This window comes from Anolis carolinensis, chromosome 6, assembly GCF_035594765.1.
Source record: "Anolis carolinensis isolate JA03-04 chromosome 6, rAnoCar3.1.pri, whole genome shotgun sequence".
In the NCBI taxonomy this organism is placed as follows: domain Eukaryota; kingdom Metazoa; phylum Chordata; class Lepidosauria; order Squamata; family Dactyloidae; genus Anolis; species Anolis carolinensis.
Genome location: NC_085846.1, coordinates 84,685,664 through 84,711,409, shown reverse-complemented (window position 1 = coordinate 84,711,409; position 25,746 = coordinate 84,685,664). Strand labels below are relative to the sequence as shown.

Here is a 25,746-nt window from a genome sequence, read left to right as displayed (position 1 = left end):
CACCTCCCCAATCCCTACATTCACACTTGGCCTCCAAAAAAACAATTACAATAATAACAATGACAACAACAACAACAACAATCAACACCATCACAGGCAAGAAACAGCCAGGCACTGAGGCTGAGAGGCCAGTCAGTGCTACACTAGGCCTCCAAAAAACAATACAGTGGCATCTAACTTATCCAACCTTCATGACCACTACAACAATAATAATAATAAACACCTACACAGGCAAAACAAAAAAAACACTATTGTACCACAATAAAAATATAAACCGCACTCAGCAGAATCAGACATTACAACTAACAACAAACCAAAGACAACAGGGATCTCAAGCAATTATCAATCAACACAAAAATTGAAGAAGGTAACAGACTTCAAATACTACTACAGTCGAGTCTCACTTATCCAACATAAACGGGCCGGCAGAACGTTGGATAAGCGAATATGTTGGATAATAAGGAGGGATTAAGGAAAAGCCTATTACACATCAAATTAGGTTATGCTTTTACAAATTAAGCACCAAAACATCATGTTATACCACAAATTTGACAGAAAAAGTAGTTCAATACACAGGAATGCTATGTAGAAATTACTGTATTTACGAACATGGCACCAAAATATCACGATGTATTGAAAACATTGTCTACAAAAAAGCGTTGGATAATCCAGAATGTTGGATAAGCGAGTGTTGGATAAGTGAGACTCTACTGTACTAATGTGAGTATAAAGAAGGTGGAGGTCACAGCATAAATACAACCTAATGTAGACTGACCAACACCACCAGACTAAGCCACAGCAACGCGTGGCCGGGCACAGCTAGTCTATATATATAAAAGGATAAAGTTGCGGGCGCAGTGACTATAACAACAAAACTAAACATCCCAGAAATACGAAACTTGGCAACACAACGCAAAAGCCTTGCCTCCCGGTTATAACAACACAATCACACCACAAAACCACAATCCGGACCCATAAAACTCACAACAATGCATCGTGACTATAACAACACAACTAAACGCCCCAGAAATACGAAACTTGGCATACAACTAAATGCCCCAGAAATACAAAACTTGACAACACAACGCAAAAGCCTTTCCTCCCGGTTGTAACAACACAACCACACCACAAAACCACAATCCGGACCCACAAAACTCACAACAATGCATCGTGACTATAACACCACAACTAAATGCCCAAGAAATACAAAACTTGCCACACAACTAAACGCCCCATAAATACAAAACTTGACAACACAATGCAAAAGCCTTGCCTCCTGGTTGTAACAACACAACAACACCACAAAACCACAATCCGGACCCATAAAACTCACAACAATGCATCGTGACTATAACAACACAACTAAACGCCCCAGAAATACGAAACTTGCCACACAACTAAACGCCCCAGAAATACAAAACTTGACAACACAATGCAAAAGCCTTGCCTCCTGGTTGTAACAACACAACCACACGACAAAACCACAATCCGGACCCATAAAACTCACAACAATGCATCGTGACTATAACAACACAACTAAATGCCCCAGAAATACAAAACTTGGCACACAACTAAACGCCCCAGAAATACAAAACTTGACAACACAACGCAAAAGCCTTGCCTCCCGGTTGTAACAATACAACCAAACCAGAAAACCACAATCTGGACCCACAAAACTCACAACAATGCATCATGACTATAACAACACAACTAAACGCCCCAGAAATACAAAATTTGACAACACAATGCAAAAGCCTTGCCTCCCAGTTGTAAGAACACAACCACACCACAAAACCACAATCCGGACCCAGAAAACTCACAACAACGCATTGTGACTATAACAACACAACTAAATGCCCCAGAGATATGAAACTTGGCAACACAACACAAAAGCCTTCCCTTCCGGTTGTAACAACACAACCACACCACAAAACCACAATCTGAACCCAAAAAACTCACAACAACGCATTGTGACTATAACAACACAACTAAACCGGATGGCCATCTGTCTGAGAGGTTTGAGTGGGTTCTTCCTCCATGACAAAAAGAAAGAAAGGGCTTGGACTGGATGCAAACTACAAATTCCAGCACCCCATGGCATGGAGTCCATGCATTTCAATTAAAGGCCTCTTCCTTCTCCCTTTCCCTGCCATCCAACCCATTGACCCAGTTCCATGGCTCCGCAGGCAGGAAAGGCTGGGAGGAATAGAACGAAGGAAGGAGGGAGGGAAGGGAAGCGAAGGAACGCCAAGGACAAGAGCCCTCCCTCTCTGCCCGGAAGGCCAAGAGCAAAAGGGAGAGAAAGGCCATCGATCCGGTTCTATTTACCCTCCTTTCTGACCAGTGTGTTCTTATCAACGAGCTCAGGATCGGAGCAGAGAAAGGGAACAGCATAGGAATAAAGGAAACAAGGAGAGCACCCACTCTATCTATCCATCCACTCATCTATCCATTCACTCACCCACCAAAAATAAACACCTACACAGGCAAGAATCAGCCATGCACTGAGTCTACAAGGCCATTCAGTGCTCATCCACCTCGCCAATCCTTACATTCACACTTGGCCTCCAAAAAAAAACAATTACAATAATAACAATGACAACAACAACAATAAGAATCAACACCATCACAGGCAAGAAGCAGCCAGGCACTGAGGCTGAGAGGCCAGTCAGTGCTACACTGGGCCTCCAAAAAACAATACAGTAGCATCTAACTTATCCAGCCTTCATGACCTCTACAACAACAATAATAATAAACACCTACACAGGCAAAACAAAAAAGACTATTGTACCACAATAAGATGTAAACCGCACTCAGCAGAATCAGACGTCACAATTAACAACAAACCAAAGACAACAGGGATCTCAAGCAATTATCAATCAACACAAAAATTGAAGAAGGTAACAGACTTCAAATACTACTACTAATGTGAGTATAAAGAAGGGTGGAGGTCACAGCATAAATACAACCTAATGTAGACTGACCAACACCACCAGACTAAGCCACAGCAACGCGTGGCCGGGCACAGCTAGTGATTTTATAAAAAGAGACTGGAAAAATGTATAACCTTTTCTGATCTTAAAATATATTTAATTTCCAATTAAGGCCTTGAATACACCACTGATTAAGTTAGGTCACAACTTTGGGGACCATATTTTTAGTGACAGTCCAATCTATCAGATTTGTATTTAGAAAAAAAAACCCTGTATGGCATCAGGTTTTGTGTGTGTGTATAATCATGGATGCGGTTTTTTGTCTGTCCTTTGCCTGTATATGAATATGCAAGAAACACCGCCCAGCTAGAGTGTCCCAGTAAGAAACTCCACCCTCTGATACATATGAGGACACAGATTCTGTCGAAAAGAAACATATGATCAATCCTGTTGATCTAGCAGAGTAACTTAACTCACTATTGCATGGGATTTGTTTATATGGAATAAAGTACTCCACCCACAATTCAGATTGCAATCAATATGCACAGTTGCACAGATGTCTTCCAACTCTAAAAAGTGCAGTAATAATCTGAATGGGATAACTAGAACTTCAAATGGGCAGTGCATGTTTCCCTTGGTCAATTCATCTAAGTTCTTTTCTGTTCAAAATGAAATGGATGGGCAATGAAATGCTTTTAAGACATTTCAAGATGGTTCCATCCAGATTGAGGAGTTCTTGAGAGGGAACAGTTTAGCAGGCCACTAAATAGCAGTTTTCTGAATCCCAGGGAAGATTTTTCTTCTGTCGGTTCACTGCTTTTTCATTCTCACTCAGTAATCTTATAAGGTCTCCATTCTCTTCCTCTGTTACCTGTCAAAAGAAAGAGAAAGGAAAAAAGCATGGACTTTTAAAGAATACTCTGGAGAGGGCTGAGTCATGTCACAGCTATGGATTATTTTTTTTTTATGTCAGGAGCGACTTGAAAAACTGCAAGTCGCTTCTGGTGTGAGAGAATTGGTCATCTGTAAAGATGTTGCCAAGGATACACCCAGATGTTTTACCATCCTTTGGGAAGTTTCTCTTATTTATTATTTATTTTATTTATTTACGGTAATAATAATAATAATAATAATAATAATAATAATAATAATAATAATAATAATAATAACTTTATTTATACCCCGCCACCATCTCCCCGCGGGGACTTGGGGCGGCTTACATGGGGCAGAGGCCCAAACAACATAGGACAAAATATAGGCAACATAATACAAATCACACTATAAAAAGATAAAACAGTAATACAATATATCAATTAAAACAAAAATACAGGATAAAAAAATTGCATTTAAAACACATAAATGGTAAAATCATAATAAATACGGGATAGATTATTAAAAACCCTCTGGGGCTGATTAATTAATGACTTTTACCCTGCCTTTCTCAACCCTGGAGGGGACTCAAGGCGGCTTTACAACGTGGCAACAATTCAATGCCTTTAAAATAGAGTATAAAACAATCAATTAAAAATAAAACATTAAAATACAATTATACCATTAACATTTAACTCTGAACTTCAGAGTAAATCATGTGATCTGTAGGCGTAGTCCAGGCCGTTCCATTGGTCAGTTCCATATCTTTCATATCTATTACTGCACCCCGCAGTATGTCCCCATATGGGAAGCTGGAGCTGACAGAGGGAGCTCACCCCGCCCCCCAGATTGCTGACTTTCTGTCGGCAGAAGGGTTTAACCCATTGAGCCACTGGGGGCTCTGATAGATATGTAAATAAGAAGACAGGATGCAACACTGCTTTTCTCCATGGACATGTACTTTCACACGGTTTATTCTTGTACCTCTTCTTGTTTCGACATTGTAATGTAATATGAATAATCGCCTCTTCTCTTTACAGGTAGATCTTGCCAATCTGTATATCAAGACTGGAGCCAAGAATGTTCCCACTGTGTTTATACTGACAGATGCTCAAGTTCCAGATGAACGCTTTCTTGTGCTGATTAATGACTTGTTGGCATCAGGTGATTAGACCTACACGTTTCTCAAAAGATCCTCCCAATGACAAATTGTCTGCTGTTCCAATGAACTTTAAAAAAGGGGGGTGATTTGTCTTTGAGATGTTTTCCAGTGTGGTCAGGCTAGGATGTCCTTTGGGAGAAAAGTATATATTCACCCTGCTTATTTTTATGCCATGCCCAGTTTGCTTAAGACAAGGTTCTTCCCGAAAAGCTAATATCAAGGTCAATATCAAGCATTGGTATGAACTCAGTTTCTTGATATTTCTTTTGTATTGGTTCACATCTATTTATCCAGTTGTATTGATGGATTGCAACATGACAGCCAAGGATGATGGGAAAATAACACCCTATATCAACATATCTATAAATAATTTTATATCTTCCTTGGTCTGTTAGTGATTTATTAAATAATATTTAAATTGGAAAATTAACTAGACACATAAAATATCATTATTTGATACCATTACAGGAAGCTGCATTTTTGAAGACATAATGGTGGCCAGTGCCACAACTGTAATTTGTGGTTTATTGTTGTGAAACATGTTATTCTGTTTTTAGTTGATATTTGAGATAAGGGATCAAAAGTCTGGAACCCTATGAGGAATGGCTTAAAGAACTGGGTATGTTAACCTGCAGAAGAGAAGGTTGAGAGGAGACGTGATAGCCATGTATAAATATGTAAAAGGATGCCATAAAAAAGAGAGAGCAGGCTTGTTTTCTGCTGCCTTGAAAACTAGGACTCGAAGCATTGGGTTCAAATTACAGGAAAAGAGATTCCACCTGAACATTAGGAAATACTTCCTGACGGTGAGAGCTGTTCAACAGTGGAACTCTCTGCCTCGGAGTGTGGTGGAAGCTCCTTTCTTGGAAGCTTTAAACAGAGTCTGAATGGCCATCTGTTAGGGGTGCTTTGATTGCGCTTTGCCTGCATGGCAGGGAGTTAGACTAGATAGTCCATATGGTCTCTTCCAACTCTATGATTCTATCAATGATCACTTCCCATGCTGGAAGAAAGGCAGAATATAAAGTAAATATATTTATTTTATCGTCTATGACTATGTATGAAACACTGCTAAGGCAGAACTGTGTTAACTCAGAACTGTTTCTCAGTGACAAACTTAATTTCTGCCATTCAGAATCAGGCCAAATGACAAATTCTGCTAGATTTACAGTCAACATAATAAAGTTGTCTTTGACTTGTGATTTATTTCTATTTTCTTTTTAATTTTGGGGAATGTCTTTACCTATACAGGAGATGTTCCAGATCTATTCACAGATGAAGATATGGATGGTATAATTACAGGAATTAGGAGTGAAATACGAGGACTTGGTCTTGTTGATTCCAGAGAAAACTGTTGGAAGTTCTTTTTAGATCGAGTACGGCTGCAGCTAAAAGTAAGAAGCAGTATATTTGGAGTCAATTTTAATTTATCTTGCTGGATTATTTTATGCACGAACACTATAGGTATTAACAAACATGTAAGACTTCCTTTTGTCTCTAGCACACTGGGAATTGTCTTTTCAAGTCTGAAATATTTTAAACAGTTTCACTAGTGTGATTCACTATATAACACATTCAACACACCAGCAAGCTGCTGAACTCCATATGCCAAACTGACATACATTATATCAAGACCAATTATTATGGTAATTTAAAATTCTGGATAGGCATTTCTACACTGCAACTTCTTCGGTTAGGACACCCCGGCTTCAGTTTAGTGTAAATATCTTTTGCTTTTCTAACATATGTTCTAGATTTATAGATCTAGCTCTCCAGACTTGGGTTTCCTTCATCTCCATTTTGTCAGTATACTTATTGAGCTCTAATTCCCAAAAAGGAGCACAATATATTTCAGATTAAAGTCTTACCAGTAATAAAGTTTTTGTACAATTATAATGAACACTCTTGTTTGCTTATTGTTATCATAGATACTCTGTGTCCCATACCAAGGGCTCCAACATTGTTTTGGCCAAGTTGTGCTCCTATCTGTGCCATGTTCTAAAACTAAAATAAATGACTGTAGAACATCACCCATCCCATTTGATGACTGTGGTTTGAATCCTATTGGTTGTCCAACCAGACTAGACCACAGAATCAGTTATTCAATGGTGAATGAACTTGTATATTAATCCTGTAGATTCAATGAGCCTACTCCAGTTAGGGATTGCCAACAGGACTCGGGCTATTGGTTTATTTTGGTTGGTTCCTCCTATACTAGATTGTTATTTCAAGAAGAGGAGGTGTTTAAGATTTTACTGTGTATTTTTGTAGAGGAAATACTGTATATACTCAAGTATAAGCCTAGATTTCAGCCCTTTTTTTAGGACTGAAAAAGTTTCTCTCAGCTTATACTCGAATGAGGGTCCTGGCTGGCTTATACTCAAGTATATATGGTACATTTATTATTTTTCTCTATTTTTATTGGTATTATTACATTTATTTTACTCTATTATTGTTGTTAGTATTACATTTATTTTACTCTATTTTTATTATTATTCATACATTTATTATTTCACTCTGATATTATTATTGTTATTACATTTATTATTTTACTCTATTGTTATTAAAAGGATACATAAGGGCCTTTACATTGAAGAAGATGAGAATAATGATTTAATCAGAGTTGGACAGTTTTATCTTAGAGTTTTATGTAAATATTCAAAAACATTTAACCTACCGATGCCTCGATTAATGTAATTTTATTGGTTTCTATTTTTATTTCTGAAATTTACCGCTCCCGGCTTATACTAGAGTCAATGTTTTTCCCAGATTTCTTGTGATAAAATTAGGTGCCTCGGCTTATATTCGGGATGGCTTATACTCGAGTATATATGGTATATTCAATACTGGGCTGTAGTCAATGTCCTTAAGAGAACTAAAACACATAGCACATGCCTCTTCTGAAAGTATTTTTTTCCTTCCATCTTCTTTGGTCTTCTCTCTGATTTCACTCCCAACTTCATTATTTTCAATAGCGTTTTAGAAAGTGCTTTCAAAATGTGCCATGCCTTGCTTTGTGACTACTTTACGGGTGCCCCACTGTGCAAAATTAGTACTTCTAGAGGCAGCTATAGGAAGCATGTATTCAGACTTTAAAGGGCTACGAAGTAGAGATTGTGTATTGCAGAAGACATTAGTTAACTCATTGGAAAACATCTGCTAGATAACCTGTAGTGATGGAAAGGGGAGAAGGTCTGCAGTAATATAGGGCTCTGCTTCTATGTATGCTCACCGGGTAGTAAATTCTATTAAAGATCGATTGGATTTGCTTCCAAGTAAATGTTTTTAGGGTCAGGGTGTGAGCGCACAGCTGAGCAAAATTGAAGGGCATTGTTATTTTAAAATAGCTAGGTATTTAAGTCGTTCTCTCGCCCCCCCCCCCCCCCCACTCACCCCCAAACACTGGCAAAAACCTCTGAGGAACAATAGTCACGATACTTGTCTCAAATGCAAAAACTCACCCAGGCAGTTATAGATATATGAGTCCAAATAACTTCACTTGTACTGGAGCTATATAGAGGATCAGAAACTCAGGAAGTAAAACGGGGATTTTTTTTTTGAAGGCTGGATTCTGTTAGACATTTACATTGTCAATTAATGCATACAAAGCTCATTAAGAAATATTGAACTGCATGGGGAGCAGCAAGGGGATGGAGTGTAAGGAAGCCCTGAGTACAAAGCACAGTGGAAATGAACAAAACTCCCATTTTCTGGATGCAGAATCCTAATTTGACTAAATTCATTAGCTGCTAGGTAGATTGCATTTTCATTTGTGGGCCTGATTGTCGTGGCTCACTGCCACCACAGTTGACTGCATTCCTCTCTTTGATCACCATGTAATGTGTTGCTCTCTCTTTCTCTTTCCTCTCCTCCTCTGGACAGATCATTTTGTGTTTCTCTCCTGTCGGTTCCACACTGAGAGTTAGAGCTCGGAAGTTCCCAGCTATAGTTAACTGCACAGCTATTGACTGGTTTCATGAGTGGCCGCAGGAGGCCCTACAGTCCGTCAGCAGGAGGTTCATTGAGGAGATGCCTGGGATTAAGGTACAGAGTTTCAAGCTCGTCAATCATATGCAAAAGCAACAGAGCTCTCTGGAAGATCAATAATGGAACAAGCCACAAGAAAGTGTGTGTGTGTGTGTGTGTGTGTAGGAGGGGGGCACAAACCTTTTTTGTTTCTTCACATATTTGTCTTTTAGTTTGCAAAGCTCACTGGCATTACTATGTTCCTATAATAAAATGCATTTGATTTATTTAATATAATTTACTGAATTTAAAAGAGGAAGAATCCAAGACCATTTTTAAAGGAGGAGAAGGAGCAAAATGATCACCCATCTGAAACTGAATAAGTTCAGGAGTTTCAGCAAAGCTTTTCTGTAACATTAGACTAGTGCACTTGCCTATTTGAAAATAGGGGAATAGGGATTTAACGTTATATTTGAATTTACTGATTTCTCTGCTCTTTGTGATTCTGTAAGCAGGAGACTGTGTGCAAAATTCAGCCAGCAGAGAAAATCATTCCCATTTTCCTTTAGATGGACACCTTAATGTTGAACATTTATAATAATAATAATAATAATAATAATAATAATAATACGAAATCCAGCATATCTATCTTGTTTGCTGTGTCATAATAAAATAATAATAATAATAATAATAATAATAATAATAATAATAATAATAATAAAAAACTTTATTTCTCTTCCACCCTATCTCCCCGAAGGGACTCAGAGCGGATTCCAACAAACAACAGCATATATTCAATGCCTTCAAAAAACAGATAAATGTTGACATAAAATCCCAACTAGATCCCACATATGAATACAGCGTTAAAAAGCTAACATCAAATTAACCCTAATATCAGTGAATTGAATAAATTAGCTGATTTTTGATCTTCTTTTCATGCAGATTTTTCTAAGATGGAAATGGGGGAATAATGCCAAGAACATCTAATTGACTGCTAATAGATAATGTGGGTCTTTTCTTGAAGACTTTTGATACATCACAACTAAATACTGTTATAGCGAAGCCTTAGTCAGCTTCATTTTCGTCTATAGTTTTCTCTCCAATACTTTTCAAAATGATAATCATCCAGATGCAGAAATGCTCAGTTTTTTATCTTCACTATTTGACATTTCCATGGAACAACTTTGACCAGGAATGAAAAGTTCAGAAAAGGCCGAGAGTATCAAAGTGATTAATTATCGAGAAAAAGCAAATAGACATAATCTAGCATTAGTTCTGGTGCGGACAGCAGAAAGCAGGGTAAAAAGTAGAAAATGAATTCTTTGCTAGAAAAAGGCTTTCTTCTATTGTATTGTTCAATAACCCTTTAAAACGTCTCTCTGATTCATAATTGATACCTAAAAACAAGCAAAACATAGAAGAAAGATCTGTGTTAGCTATGATTCATTTGTTTTTATCTGAAACAACAGTGATTCTGGCAAGTTATATAAGGTACTTGTGATGATGAGAAACATTAGATTTCATGAAAGATGGAAAGAGTTATGTGTATTACTGTCCCTTGTAATAAAAGAGAAATTCAAGACAAGCAAACACTGTTGAAATTTCAGAAAGGCAGCCAATATATGTCTGGCCATAACAACTGTTGAAGAGTCTTAGATAAGTGCACGCACAGATAGAGATAAAGGGACTAAACTTCTAGAAATAAATAAACTGTACTGTGCTGTTTTTTCCAATGACTCTTAAAGAAACCAATCTTGGCATTCGGGTTAATAGAATCCCTTCTTGTGAGAAACACTTTTCAAAACTTATATTTTGTCTAAAAGTTACAGCATAAAGCGATTTGAAAACAAGCAGGGAACAAGGGGAAGCTTGATAATTCAGCACTGCTGCTTTTGAAATGCAGCCCTCATTTCTTTACCTCTTCCACTACCAACAACTGAGCAATGAAACAGCTTTTGTGATACTTCAAAAAGTGACCAATGACATCTACTGGCCATATGGGGACTTGTCATTATTTTCTATACCAAGTAGTGTGCAGTCGGTGCTTTCTAGAAACATTTGGACGTAGTGTGATAGTGTTGTCATTTACTGTGGTACGTTCAGTTTACAGATCCCCAATAATTACACTCTTTTATATTTATTTTGTTTTAATATTTTAAGAAGTATGTATATCTGTATGTATATGTGTATACTTACACCTGTTTCTTTAAATAGTGGGGTGGATAATTTTTGAGGGATGAAATTGATTAGATTGAGATTAGCCTGGTAATCGTCTAGTCTCATCACCTTCACCACTGGATTACATGACAAATATAGGAAAAACAGGAACATTTTAACACTAGGGAAAACTGAAGAAACAGTAAGCTCTTCTGCCCACCAACTTGTACATCAGCAAATATTCAAGATTGCATCAGTGCTAGTGTAATAGCAGTAATAAGAGGAAAGTAATTCTTGTTCCTTCAAAAAAGAAGTGTCTACCATAATTAAAAATACTTTTCCAGCTCTATAGAGTCCTGCATTTGACACCATTCGTGTGTCTACTTGTTTTGCTGAACAGACTTCTTGAACTCTGTGTCATCTGTTGAGTGTGTACAAATATGAGAATACAATTATGAACAATTATCTCATTTTTAAAAGGGAATAAATACAATTCTTCATCTGGAATTGCTATATTGAACAGCTGTTGTATTTAGGACTTATATAAGTACAATAAGACAACTTTGAATATTCAAGACCAAATTAATATTATTGCATGCAATCCCATAATCTGTAGAAAAAGATAAGATAGAAATATTTTAATAAAATACAATAAGATCCCTATAACCATAGAAGTAATATGCATAGTTTCACTTACCAATACCTGGGAGAAAATGATACCTGCAAGGTGGTCCAAGCAATTCTATTGTATGCTTCCCCTGGAAATTACCACAGAGTTGCATCAGAAGAGAGTTGCTGCTTCAGCAATCTCTAGGCTATCCAGTTCTGTGCCAGAACTGGAACTTATATTATTGCTGTTTAGATGTATCTGCAGTTTCAGGTAATTGCTGTTCATTTGGAAACCTGTGGATATGGTGGTCTTACTGTAAGTTAATGAATACAGAGATGAATAATGTTTGGCCCTCCAGATATTGTTAGACTGTAATTGCTATCAACCCTTCATCATAGCTTATGTTGTTGAAGAATACTGGTAAGTTGTGCTCTAACAATACTACTATAGTACCTTCCGCCAATAAGAAAAAAAAAACACCTCTTCCTCCACTCTTTTACTCTTTTATTGGCACTACATTAGCTATTCATTTCAGTAGGCAAAAGTTTGTGAAGTTAACAAAAGAGAAGGCTTGAAAATGAGGGCAGGTTAAGACGAGGCAAACTAAAATTTCCTATTGCAAATACAATGAAAATGTACATATATATATATATATATATATATATATATATATATATATATATATATAATACAATGAATTATATGCTAAATTAGACATCCATGCACTGTCCCAATAGTTTCATCCAATGAGGTGCCAATGCAGGACCTGATTGCAAGGACTTCTCTGTCTCTGTTGCTCAGTTGGATGGAAATATTAAAACCCTAGCTAAAAAAAAATCAAAATAGAATCAAATGCAATATAGATATGACATTACATAATACAGAAATTATGTATCCCTTTGTTTCCCTCATAAATACACAACTGGAAATAGGTCTACTTTATTAGAAGTGAGAGAAACCTTTTCTGTAGCCTTAACTGCAGCATCCCTCTCCTTCTGAACTCAATCAGCAAGTACAGAGCTTTATTCAAGGTTTCCCTATCCACTAGGCCAGGGGTCCCCAAACTAAGGCCCGGGGGCCGGATGCGGCCCTCCAAGGTCATTTACCTGGCCCCCGCCCTCAGTTTTAGACTTAGGCTCACCCAAAGTCTGAAATGACTTGAAGGCACACAACAATAACAATCCTGCTTAACTTGACTATCTCACTGGCCAGAAGCAGGCCCACACTTCCCATTGAAATCCTGATAGGTTTATGTTGGTTAAAATTGTTTTTATTTTTAAATATTGTATTGTTCTTTTATTTACCAATATTGTGCTATGGTAATAATATAATATATTGTGTATACATATTATATTGTTAATAATATTATAATGTCATACAATATAATAATACTAATAATAATACAATATAATTAATTATACATTATATATTAAATTTAATATTACTAATAATATTACTGTATAGTGGTATAGTACAATATAGTAATATATAATGCTAATACAGTAGAGTCTCACTTATCCAACATAAACGGGCCGTCAGAATGTTGGATAAGCAAATATGTTGGATAATAAGGAGCATATTAAGGAAAAGCCTATTAAACATCAAATTAGGTTATGATTTTACAAATTAAGCACCAAAACATCATGTTATACAACAAGTTTGACAGAAAAAGTAGTTCAATACACAGTAATGCTATGTAGTAATTACTGTATTTACTAATTTAGCACCAAAATATCACGATGTATTGAAAACATTGACTACAAAAATGCGTTGGATAATCCAGAACGTTGGATAAGCGAGTGTTGGATAAGTGAGACTCTACTGTATTGTGCTATGCTAATAATATAATATATTGTATGTACATACAACTTGTAAGCCACTCTGACTCCCCTTCGGGGTGAGAGAGGGTGGGATATAAATGTAGTAAATAAAAAAAAATGTTGTTGGGGTTTTTTTGCACTACAAATAAGACATGTGCAGTGTGCATAGGAATTTGTTCATATTTTTTTTCAAATGATAATTCGGCCCTTCAAGAGTCTGAGGGACCATGAACCGGCTCTCGACTTCAAAAGTTTGAGGACCCCTGCACTAGGCCAAGCCAATTTTCATAGTTTTTATACATGAGTGAAACCATAGTGAATATCACATGTACCTAGTATGGATGAGCTAGAATCTGTTCGAAATCAGTTGCTGTTTTTAACATATTTCCTTGTTGTTACATGGAATCCAGTTTACTTGATACTGCTTTGCCTGAAAGCAAATCACATTGTACGTTTTCTACCATCCAGAGATGTTTCCTTGGATCCACACAGCTTCCATAAAACAGAGAATAGAGGTAGCATTGGATTACTGGAATCCAGTCTAAAAGACACCATGGAAGGGTAATATTTTACTACTGGAGAAAATACAGTTCTCTTCAGCTTGTATTTAGTAGAATCCAGAGCCTTAAGAAAGAGGGTGGTTGGTGAAAAACCAAAGCGATAATATTAAAGAGGTCAACAGAAAGATGAAGTGCAACATCTGTGAAAAGGACAGTTTTGCTTCCCAGTATAGAATTCCAGTCTAGCTGAAAACTGATTTGAATTGCTGCTCTCACGTTGCTTTACAGTTTGTCAATTGCACACTGTGCTTTGGTATCAAGGGAAGCCTTTTATTTCCATTTGTTAAAGGACAGTTGACCACATATAATGGTCATTAGTGAGTGGGAGTGACATTATCCAGTAAAGTGGTAACAACAAATTGAAGATCTGTAATTAAATTCATTAGTAGAACCCACATTCTGTTTCTAATTGACTCAGCCCCATGATTTACAAAACCCTAGTAATTGCTTTCGGTCAGAGACTGGAGGGAAAAAATCAAGGCAGAACTAGAAATTTAGGCAAATGAAATAATTATGCGATGTGAAGTATTACCACAAAATCTGTGTCTTGCATAAAACTCCTGCTGCCTACATAGGGTCCTTCCACACAACTGTATAACCAAGAATATCAAGGCAGAAAATCCCATAATATCTGCTTTGAATTGGGATATCTGAGTCCACACTGCCATATATTCCAGTTCAAAGCAAATAATGTGGAATTTTATTCAGCTGTGTGGAAGGGGCCAAAGAGAACAAGAAAATCCACCCAGACAGATCTCCTGTGGGAATGGATTTACCAATTAATGTAGTGTTAGGGAAAACTCTACATATTCAGGGGTGATGCTTGCATGGAACTTCTCCACTGATATAATCCAATAGGGAAGCCTTCATCTTCAGTCTATAGGTTCTTGCCTATGTATGATCAACTCCCCATGCTTTCTGCTTGGAAAGGTGGAAGAAGGGAAGGAGACCTGGAATCAGTATCTTCTGGTAACTGGCTGATAGCATCAACTAGAACTCTGAAAAGTTATTTTTCATAAGGCAACTCTCCTGGTTGGTCATGCTAGTAGGGATAACCTTGGAGTTTTAGTCTGGAAAGAAACTTTTCCACATCCTCGTCTTTTCAGCAATACATCTAGAATGCAAATGCATGTATATAAATGGAATATGTTCTGGAGACATTTTCTTTCTCCATTCATACATTAGCCTGCACAGAAGGTTGTTTGAAAGAGGATCTACATTTGAAAGTTTCTCCTAAATAAAGATCATCTGGATTTAGGTACGCATGAATAGACCTTTCAAAAACAGGGCTTTGAAAAAAGCTACACTAGAGTCTCACTTAATCAACAAAAACGGGCTAGCAGAACATTGGATAAGCGAAAATGTTGGATAATAAGGAGGGATTAAGGAAAGGCCCATTAAACGTCAAATTACATTATGGTTTTACAAATTAAGCACCAAAACATGTTTTACAACAAGTCCGCCACTTGTTTGTGAGCGTGGCTGCATTTGTGTTATTGTTGATGTGTGGGCCCACTGCGCGTTGCTCTCTAGAGAAACAGCTATTGATCCAGGTGGGAGGCAGACTGTGTTGGATAATATAATATGTTGGATGAGCAAAGGTTGGATAAGCAAGACTCTACTGTATTGTCTCTTTACCATGTAAGGAGCCCCTGGTGGCACAGTGGGTTAAACCGCTGAGCTGCTGAACCTTCTCACTGAAAGGTCAGTGGTTCGATTCCAGGGAGTGAGGTGAGCTCCCGCTGTTAGCCCTAGCTTCTGCCAGCCTAGCAGTTCGAAAACATGCAAAATGTAAGTAGATCAATAGATACCGCTCTGGTGGGAAGGTAACGGCGCTCCATGCAGCCATGCCGGCCACATGACCCTGGAGGCATCTACGGACAATGCCGGCTCTTCAGCTTAGGAATGAGCACCAACCCCAGTGTCGGACATGACTAGACTTCATGCCAGGGGAAAACCTATCCCTTTACGTATTTACCATGTAATATACATTGCAAGACGAACTACATATACATGTTTGCTGTTCTGCAATATTTCTGAGTTAAATCAAAGGTAAATTTTTGTACAATGGCACTAGAAGAGGTCAGATTAGGGATAATCATATTGTTTGCCTTTCTGCCCAATGAAGCTGATGCTGGAAACGATAAGGTGTAGTATTGAACAAAACACCACCAAAAGCTCGGAGATAAATGAATGGCAGAATAAATAATTTATGCTAATGAAATTACCGCAATTAGTAGTTCCACAATGACCCTTTTAGAAACCACAGCTGTTAATGTCAGGAAGTGCTGTCACCGCTGACCTTATCATAAGAGAAAGTGACAAATTGAAAAAGCGGGGAAGACCAATCATCAAAGAGGTCTGCTCAGAACGATTAGAGTTTTCTGAAAAACAGTGTGAATTACAACCAGCTGCGCTCTGGCTCAGCATGCCTCCCATGCTGTGCCATTTTGTTAAGCTGGATAACAATAGTTATTTTGCCCCATTGGGACGAGTTGTCTTAGACCACTTTCAGCTCTACTGGGAATCCACTCCTACTCATGTTGATTTACAAATGGAACTTGTTTCCAAAGTTTTTTTAGGGTTGTTGTGTATAGATCTCTCATAAGGATCATGGCTGGGCAAAAAGAAGTCTTTTTGTAAGGATTCTGTATGAGAGAGAAAGAGACAGAGATAAATGGATGGACTGGTTGAAAGAGAAAAAACTAGGAGAAATAACTACTTAAGACTTAGCTGCAAATTTTGCTTTCTGTCTAATGTACAACAGATTTTGGAGATATATTTTCAACTTATTTTTTGGACTTTTCTCACTTTGTACCCAAGTTATGTAATCCTTTAAAGTTTCAGTCTCATTCCCTTTATACTAATTTAAAGGCAACTCATGTTAACGAAGTTGTGCCCAAAGGTACATTTTGTTTCAGAGATAAATAGCAAGTTGTCTAAACAGGGCCTCTTTGTAATATTAATTATGTTGGCTTGAAACGTTTAGCTGTATCAACAACCACTCTTGAGTAATTTTCCGAAAGATCTCTAAGCATTATTGACAATCCTTTGGTAAATTATGTGTGACTTTCCTAAGAGTTGCTGTAGCTCATTTAATTCATATTAATTGATTTTTAAGTTTCTCCTGATTAATTGAACTGGGTACATCTTGTACTGAATGCAATAAATAATCATTAGAATGAGGGAGATGTGATCCCACAAATTAGAAAGTTAAGTGTGGTAGAAGTCACAGAGGACAAAATGGAAATTGCTTACATGATCGTGCGGAATGATAATGCTCCGCAAACTCACATACAACAAACAAATGTTTTTAAAATGAATACATAGTTTAAATGCTCTTTTTTCACAACTGTATGCATACTTCTCTATTGCCAATCGTTTTGCTCCCATTCTAATATTTACTTTCCTTATTTCTAGAATTTCTGTGCTGATCTACATCAAAGGTTTTGGACCAGTATACAATAAATTAAATAGAAGAAGCAAATAAAAACAAAAACAATTGCGTCAATGAACTATGGCTTGCATGCATAGTTCATGAACCCGCTCGATCTCTTCGCTTCCACCTCCGTCACAAGCGTGGTTGGTGGGGACGAGAGAGAGGGTTTTCTCCGTGGTGGCCCCCCAGTTCTGGAACTCGCTCCCCAGGGAGATTAGGCAAGCCCCCACCCTGGTAGCATTTAGGAAGAGCTCAAAAACTTGGCTCCTCCAACATGCTTTTGGAGAATTAATCCTACATCCCCATGATAGATCCCGTACCGTGACTACTTCCTTATCTGTTGCACTTTACCTTGCTCTATCAGTTTGATATAGCCACAGGGTCCACCCCACCCCAAGTTGCTCTCTCATTGACTGTAGCACTTTAGCCAACTATCTCATGTTTACAAAACTCACTCGGTGCACTTTGCCCAGTTCGTTTTTATGACTTTTATTCTGGTGTCTAAATCATTTGACTATGGTCACCATTTTAATTTTACTATGTTAATGTGTAAAATTTTATATTTGCATCTGTATTTGTTTTTTGTATTTTATTTTGTTTGTTGTATTTACCCGGGCTTGGCCCCATGTAAGCCTCCCCAAGTCCCTTCAGGGAGATGGAGGTGGGGTACAAGAATAAAGTTGTTGTTGTTGTTGTTCTTATAGTGTGTACCATTGACTATAATAGCAAATTCTGTTGCATAGTAAATCTGGGAAATTAAATCTGGAAATCCAAAGTACAGTAGAGTCTCACTTATCCAAGCTAAACGGGCTGGCAGAAGCTTGGATAAGAGAATATCTTGGATAATAAGGAGGGATTAAGGAAAAGCCTATTAAACATCAAATTAGGTTATGATTTTACAAATTAAGCACCAAAACATCATGTTTTATAACAAATTTACAGAAAAAGCAGTTCAATATGCAGTAATGTTACGTTGTGATTACTGTATTTACGAATTTAGCACCAAAATATCACGATATATTGAAAACATTGACTACAAAAATGGCTTGGATAATCCAGAAACTTGGATAAGCGAGGCATAGATAAGTGAGACTCTACTGTACCAGTGTTCTCAGGCTGTTTCTGGTACAAAAATGGGGATGAATGATATACTATAGATATATTGTAGTCCATAACTTTATCTTGGTTCAATACCTTAACCAAATGCAAGAAATCATTTATAACTAAGAAATTCTGCCCCCAAATGGATGGATCCAGGATAACAGCCTGTTTTTCAGATACTGTCATACGCATTGCGTTCTTGGCGAGGAAACTCTTTTGCTTGCAGAAAGAGTTAGGTAGGATCCCTTGGTTCTTTCAACCACCGTCTTGAAATCCTAGTACTTTTTTACTTTCTCTTTTATATTAGCTTTCAATCCCCCTTTTTAAAATGCAAACTCTATATACTTTTAAAAATGCAAATTGCATCAACCAGTGGATGGGAAAAGAGAGCATGTGGTTGGAGCAGACATGAAGAGGGAACTTGACCCTTCCCATTCATTTTAAAGTTCCAACAAAATTGCTCTCCTGAAGCTAGTAACCAAGGTGGGGGATTTTCTCATAGTGCAAATACTAGTCTCAGAAAAAGGGCTTTCCTCAGGTCTTCAGCAGGACTGGAAAGGATTAGATTCCATCTCAATGCCTCAAAAATTCACCTTTGATTTAATTCAGAAATATTACAGAACAGCAAACATGTATACATAGTTAGTGTTCGTCTTGCAATGTATATTACATGGTAAATAGGTAAAGGGAAAGCTTTTCCCCTGACATGAAGTCTAGTCATGTCTGACTCTGGGGGTTGGTGCTCATCTCAATTTCTAAGCTGAAGAGCCGGTGTTGTCCGTAGATGCCTCCAGGGTCATGTGGCCGGCATGACTGATTCCATTAAATAGAAATGGCATTTGCATTTAGCAGCACCCACATACTTTAGACCAGTGGTTCCCAACCTTTGGGCCTCCAGATGTTTTGGACTTCAGCTCCCACAGTTCCTAACATCTGGTAAGTTGGCTGGGATTTCTGGCAGTTGAAGTCCAAAACACCTGGAGGCCCAAAGGTTGGGAACCACTGCTTTAGATCCAAATAATTTGGCTCTTCAATCTGGCCTGGCTGTAAAAGGTGAAAGTGACAAGGTACTTATCAACTTGCCACTTGTTTCAGGTCATTTGTTTTGAAAACCACTTCTCATGTACTCAAAAAAGGAAGCAGAATGACAAAATACCCTTTTGCATCATCACTGCATTTGTACTTCAGCAATGTTAATTCAAATTCACTTTTGCACACTTGGAATATAATAATACCAGCTACAGCAGCCTATATGCTCCACTGCTTGAACTTTTGTTTTCTGTATTTTTTGAAAGAAAGCCATAATTGTGGAATTGCCTAGAAATTCCAATCCTTGAAAATGTTCGTTTTAGTGGGATTGATCAATCCTTGTTTGATCAATCCCAATAGGGATTGAAGACATCCCTATTTTCCCATTCCTTCCTGATTTAATTCAGCCTTTTCCTCTATGTGTTGTTTATTTTTTTGTGCTCCTTTGAAACCTTCAGATACAAGAAGTTTATAAATGCCTGCATATAAATATATAAATAAATAAATAAATAATCTTTATTTTTATCCCACCCCATCTCCCTTGGGGCGGCTCACAACAAAAGTAAAACACAATAAACAATATAAACAACGTAAAACACAAATTAATAAAGGAAAACAAAAAGCAATTTAACACTAAACATTAAAAAATAGTTAAACACGTTTAAAACATAATAGTTCCAATAGATTAAATAAGTTAATTAGAAACCAAGTGCCTGAGTGAATAAAATCAACAGTTACGAGTGGGTCCCTTTTCCAAACTCCCTGTTTCTTTGAGTCCAATGTTGATATGGTCCTTTACTTATACTGTTTGCCAGTGTGGAAAGCCTTTCCAATGTCACAATTATCAATTGTCTTCATTGTCCCTTGTTAAAATAGGAGCTTTTGGAAGTAAAAATATTCCGAACAAACTCACCTTACTTTTGGGATCTGAATCAGTGATATTTGTGGCAATTGGTAATAAGTGCAGTCCACGTAATTTTTAATGTTTATGATTTAAACTTGCCTTCTGTGTACTTTCTGTTTTCAGCCACAGTTTCATGACACCATTTCCTCTTTTATGGCCTATGCTCATACCAGCATGAATACAATGAGTGTAAAGTTTCGCCAGAATGAAAAGAGATACAACTATACAACTCCCAAAAGTTTCCTAGAACAAATAATGCTATACAAGAACCTCCTAGAAAAGAAAATTCAGGAAATGATCCAACATAAGGAACGTCTTGTCAATGGCATCCAAAAGCTGAAAACAACAGCTTCTCAGGTAACTGTAATAATTTATGAGATGTGTGTGTATATTATTAGTTGATGTTGAATTGTAGTTGAATGTGTAGTTGAATTGTTGCCAGACCTCTCCATTGGCTATGCTGTTCAGAGTTTAGTGGAGTTCCAAATTCCCATCACTGGTGTGACTAAAAAATCCTAGAACTCAAATATATTTTTCAAGTATATAAATGAAATATACAAAGGTGGGAAGGAGAGAGAGACTAATTTCAATAGTGCGGCTTTAATAGTGCAGTAATCCTAGTTTGTGTTGTCTCAATTTTGGTTAGCAGTCATTTTGAGAAGACAAAAAGTAATGAAGTGTCACATGATATCATAAAGTGAGAACAGAAATGCTTAGTCTTTTAAAGCTTGCTTTTTTGAAAGAGTCTGGCCTGGTACCACACTGGAATTTGAAGAGAAGGAATCCCAGGCTTCCTCCCAATTGCTTCTCACAAAATTGCCTAATACCTTCTCATTACCATAATTGCTCCATAGTCTACCTGCCTGACATGGTAACTAAACAGATACTTGTCATGACTGATGTCAGTGTGACTTCTCTTTCCAGATCAGGCTTGGAAATTCTGTTCTCAGGGGCTCATGCCCTTGGCTTAAAACATATGGAAAGAGTTATCCCATCTCCCTCAATTCTCCTCTGACTACTCTGAGCTAGAGAAAAATCCCACTCTTCCCTCTTCCTCACTTATGTACCAACAATCCTCAATACTCGGTTTCCTTTTATTCTGTCTTGGGTGCCAAGGTTGTAGTTCTTTGTAGCTGTGAATGGGACTAAGTAAGTGAACAAAGTAATCTTTTAACAACTGATAGTCCCCCCGGTTGCTTTATGATATCAGTAGCACTGGGGGAAATTATGTTTTATCAGAGCCAATGCAATTTTCATGCTGCCTATTATACAAACTTTCCTCTCATTTGCTGCCACCATCAAATATTCAAATATAAGCCTGAATTTGAGCATGGAATTGCTATAAAACATCATGGTTAAAAGTGTTTATTATATTTCTTTGTAGACTAGATTAATGTGCTATGCAGACATGAACAGTTGTTAAAGTATACTCATCCTTTCCATTTTTAGTACAGTTTACTACTAATTGCAAATCTACACTGATTTCTGAGCCCCTGTATACCCTTTTCAATTAAACTCAGACCACTTATTATGCAGATAATATGCTGAGATGTTCTTCCTCTTTAAAATGCCTTTGATGCTTCAACTGTTTTAGAAAAGGAAGTATTTATTTGTATACTGTGTTTCTTCGAAAATAAGACATCCCCTCAAAATAAGACCTAGTAGAAGTTTTGCTGTATTGCTAAGTATAAGACATCCCCAGAAAATAAGACCTAGGAGAAGGGAGCTGCCGCCACTGAGAAAGTCACATGCAGCGTGAAGGAGGAGGAGGGAAAGGCGCGCAGCTTTCCCTCCTTCTCCTTCATGCAGGGGCGGTTCAACCATTAGGCGAAGTAGGCGGTTGCTGAAGGCGCCATCCTCTAGGGGGCACCGTTGAGGCACCTCCGTTCAGGCATGGCCTTCCTGCCTCCGTGGCCATGGCCTGGCCTGGCCTGGCCTCCACAGCAGCTGGGCCACCAGGGCAGTTAAAAGTGGCACCAAGGTGCCTTCACTTTAAAGCAGAGGTGCAAAGTCACTTCCTTCAAGTGCTTTCCAAGCTTCGGTGGTGACCCAGGTATTTTGGACTCCAGTTCTCACCAACCCCAAGCATCAGCCAAAGCAGTGAGGCTGTTGGGAGTTGAAGTCTCCTCCCAGGGGGCGTGGCCTGAGGAGGAGGCCACTCAAGTTTGGACATGGCGGGACTCGGGGTGGGCGGGGGGTTCGGGAGGCGGTTGAAGGAGCTCTCCGAGCGCTCTCAGGGAGGGCTGAAGTGCGGTCTCCTGATTGGTTGCTTCAGATACCTGGGCTTGAGGGAGGGAGTCACCAGCCCAAAGACTTTCTGAAACTCCCAGGATTTTATAGCATTGAGTCATGGCAGTTAAAAGTGCTGCCAAGTTGCATTTGTTTACTTTACAGCAGGCATAGGTAAACTTCTGCCCTCCGGTTGTTTTGGACTTCAACTCCCACAATTCCTAACAGTGAGGGGCAACCATGAAAACTATTTGCTCAACTATCTATGGCAAAGAAAGTGGGATGATGGTCATATGGGGAGTCAAGGCTCTCCTGGACTCTTGGACCGGTTCTTAAACACGCTTCGTGTATTCCAAGAGGACTGAAACATACTTTTGGATTATCTGCTTTGATATTCTGGGTTATATGGCTGTGTGGAAGGACCCTCAGGGATCTTCCACACAGCCATATAACCCAGAATATCAAAGCAGAATAACCCACAATATCTGCTTTGAACTGGGTTATCTGAGTCCACACTGCCCTATATCCCAGTTCAATGTTTAGTGCTAAATTTGCAAATATAGTAACTCCTACATAAAATTACCATGTATTTAACTGCTTTTTCTGCTGATTTGTTGTAAAACATGATGTTTTGGTGCTTAATTTGTAAAATTATAATGTATTTTGATATTTAATAGGCTTTTCCTTAATCCCTCCTTATTATCCAACATTTTCGCTTATCCAACGCTTTTATTTTTCAGTGATTGGTTGGGGCGGGGCACCAAAATTCTGTTCGCCTACACTTGAAAATTACCTAGGGCCAGCCCTGCCTTCATGCCACAGGTGCCTTTCTCGGCAGAGGAGGAGGGAGCCGTCAAGTACAAGAAAGGAATCGTGAAAAAATAAGACATCCCTTGAAAATAAGACTTAGCACATCTTTGGGAACAAAACTTAATATAAGACCCTGTCTTATTTTCAGGGAAACACGGTAGGGATAAAGTGAAAGGAAGAAGAAAGTGTGCTCTATAGCAGTACATCACAAAGTGGTGGTTCATGGACCAGTACTGGTCCCCAAACAACCAGCTGGACTCACCTTGCAAAATAAATCACAGATGATGCCCTACATCAGATAACTTAAAAATCACTGATCTATAGTATTAATTTACCAATTAAGGAAGAGAATTGTAATTACTTGGGTCTTCTTGTGATAAATAATAATCTGTATACATACACAGATACACACTTCTAGCTGCTGAACCTTGTCAATTCCAAATTTTCTTTCTAGTAGCATATGGTCCAAACTAATGCCTTTGCTGCCTTGTTTTAGGTGGAGGACCTAAAATACAAACTTGCCTCTCAAGAGGCAGAACTGAAACTGAGAAATCAAGATGCTGAAGCTTTGATTACGAAGATAGGGCTTCAGACTGAGAAAGTGAGCAAGGAAAAGGCCATTGCTGATGCAGAGGAGCAAAAGGTCAGTGCAATTCCACACTTTTGGGGTGTTGAGCTATATTTAGCACAGAATAAACCTTTGTAGGTGAACAATTTTGAACACCTACCTCTCCAGGGAGCATAAAATCTAAAGAATTATTATACTTACACATGTTTCAGCATTTCACACCATGATTACCACTTGACCTTTCTTTACATTATGCATTTTTCCAACCTTTTAGCTCTTTTAATGATACGAAAGAACAATAAGTACTGAGCTCATTCAAGCATATAATAGATGGGGAACTTGAGAATCAGGCCAGTATGTAATACAGTAAAGGTCAGGGAGTCATCTCTGAGCACTTCAGGTTTTTAAAGGCTTTTGATTCTTAGTTCAATTGAACAGCTCAATTGTTCTTGAAGTCCATTCCTCTGACTTCCAAGCTCATTTCCAAATTTTGCATTCTATGATGTACTTTCTGAGCTTCAGCCTTTGCTGCTTCAATCTGAGGTCTTTTTTCTTATGCATGCTGAACCCATGCTTCATCATGAAATCATGTGTATTTCAGTTTTTTTAAATATATTTTTGCTTTTACAGAAAACCAGATACAAACTATGATTTCAATAATAAATTGTGCATTAGTTATGACACTGTTTTGCAGAATTAACTTCACTTTCACAGTCATGTTTCCAAATAATTATGTTTTGTTATGAGCAAAGGTAGATGCATTCTGTTGACTCCCATTGTGCTCTTTTCTGGCATTTTGGCTGCTAAATAAATTAGGAAGCATTTAGCAAACCCAAACCAGGATTCTACCAAATGTGGTAGAGATAATCAACAGACAGCAAACCCTAGTTTACAACTTTCTCTACTTAAGGGAGTGACAAAACAGAAATCCTGGTTCAGATAACATATGGAACAAACATTTCGTAGTTTGTTTGTTATGTTATCCAGAAAAAACAAACCAAGAATGAATGTTTCATATAAACCAGGACTTTCGAGAATTGCGGAGTTTGGTGGTTTGAGCACAAAGTTCTTTGGGGAAAGTGGAAAGGTACCTTCATTTGCATATGATCTCTTCCTCTTGATAAATTTCCTGCTGCACACCTTGAATTCCATGCCCTGTGCATCTTAGAAGATGCAACAAGAATCAAACTCTCGTTTTAAAGGAAAATGTCTCCCATGTTCTGCAGAAAACATATTTCAATGGCTTCCCTGGTACTACCAGTCTCCTAGCCCAGACCCCAAAGAGGTTGTCAATAACATGCCAACTTCTGTTTTAATGAAATATATCTGTGTTGAACTTTTTCAGTGTCATATTAGTAATCATTTCAATGTTACATTTCAATATTACTGTACTTGTTAGACAGGGAACTGCAGTCCAAAAAAGAATTTTTCCAAGCTCCTTTATTGTGCTGTCAGCATCACAAAAACATGCAAGTACAGCACAGGAGACATAGTCATATATTCTATATTAATATCTTATCCGTATGGGACAGTTTATTGATAGTTTAAGACAGACACATAAGGCCTGTATAAAGTCCCCGCATATCTC

The 25,746-nt window shown here is 37.9% G+C and overlaps 1 protein-coding gene across 1 annotated transcript in view; it reads left to right on the top strand.

Moving 5' to 3' along the window:
* The window catches only part of dnah11 (dynein axonemal heavy chain 11), a 195,066-nt gene that overhangs the window by 103,187 nt on the left and 66,133 nt on the right, over positions 1-25,746 (top strand). The window contains exons 53-57 of the mRNA XM_062958230.1: positions 4,844-4,967; positions 6,217-6,359; positions 8,848-9,009; positions 20,675-20,908; positions 24,087-24,233. Coding sequence (XP_062814300.1) covers positions 4,844-4,967; positions 6,217-6,359; positions 8,848-9,009; positions 20,675-20,908; positions 24,087-24,233 — 810 coding nt within the window. The remainder of the gene's footprint in view (positions 1-4,843; positions 4,968-6,216; positions 6,360-8,847; positions 9,010-20,674; positions 20,909-24,086; positions 24,234-25,746) is intronic.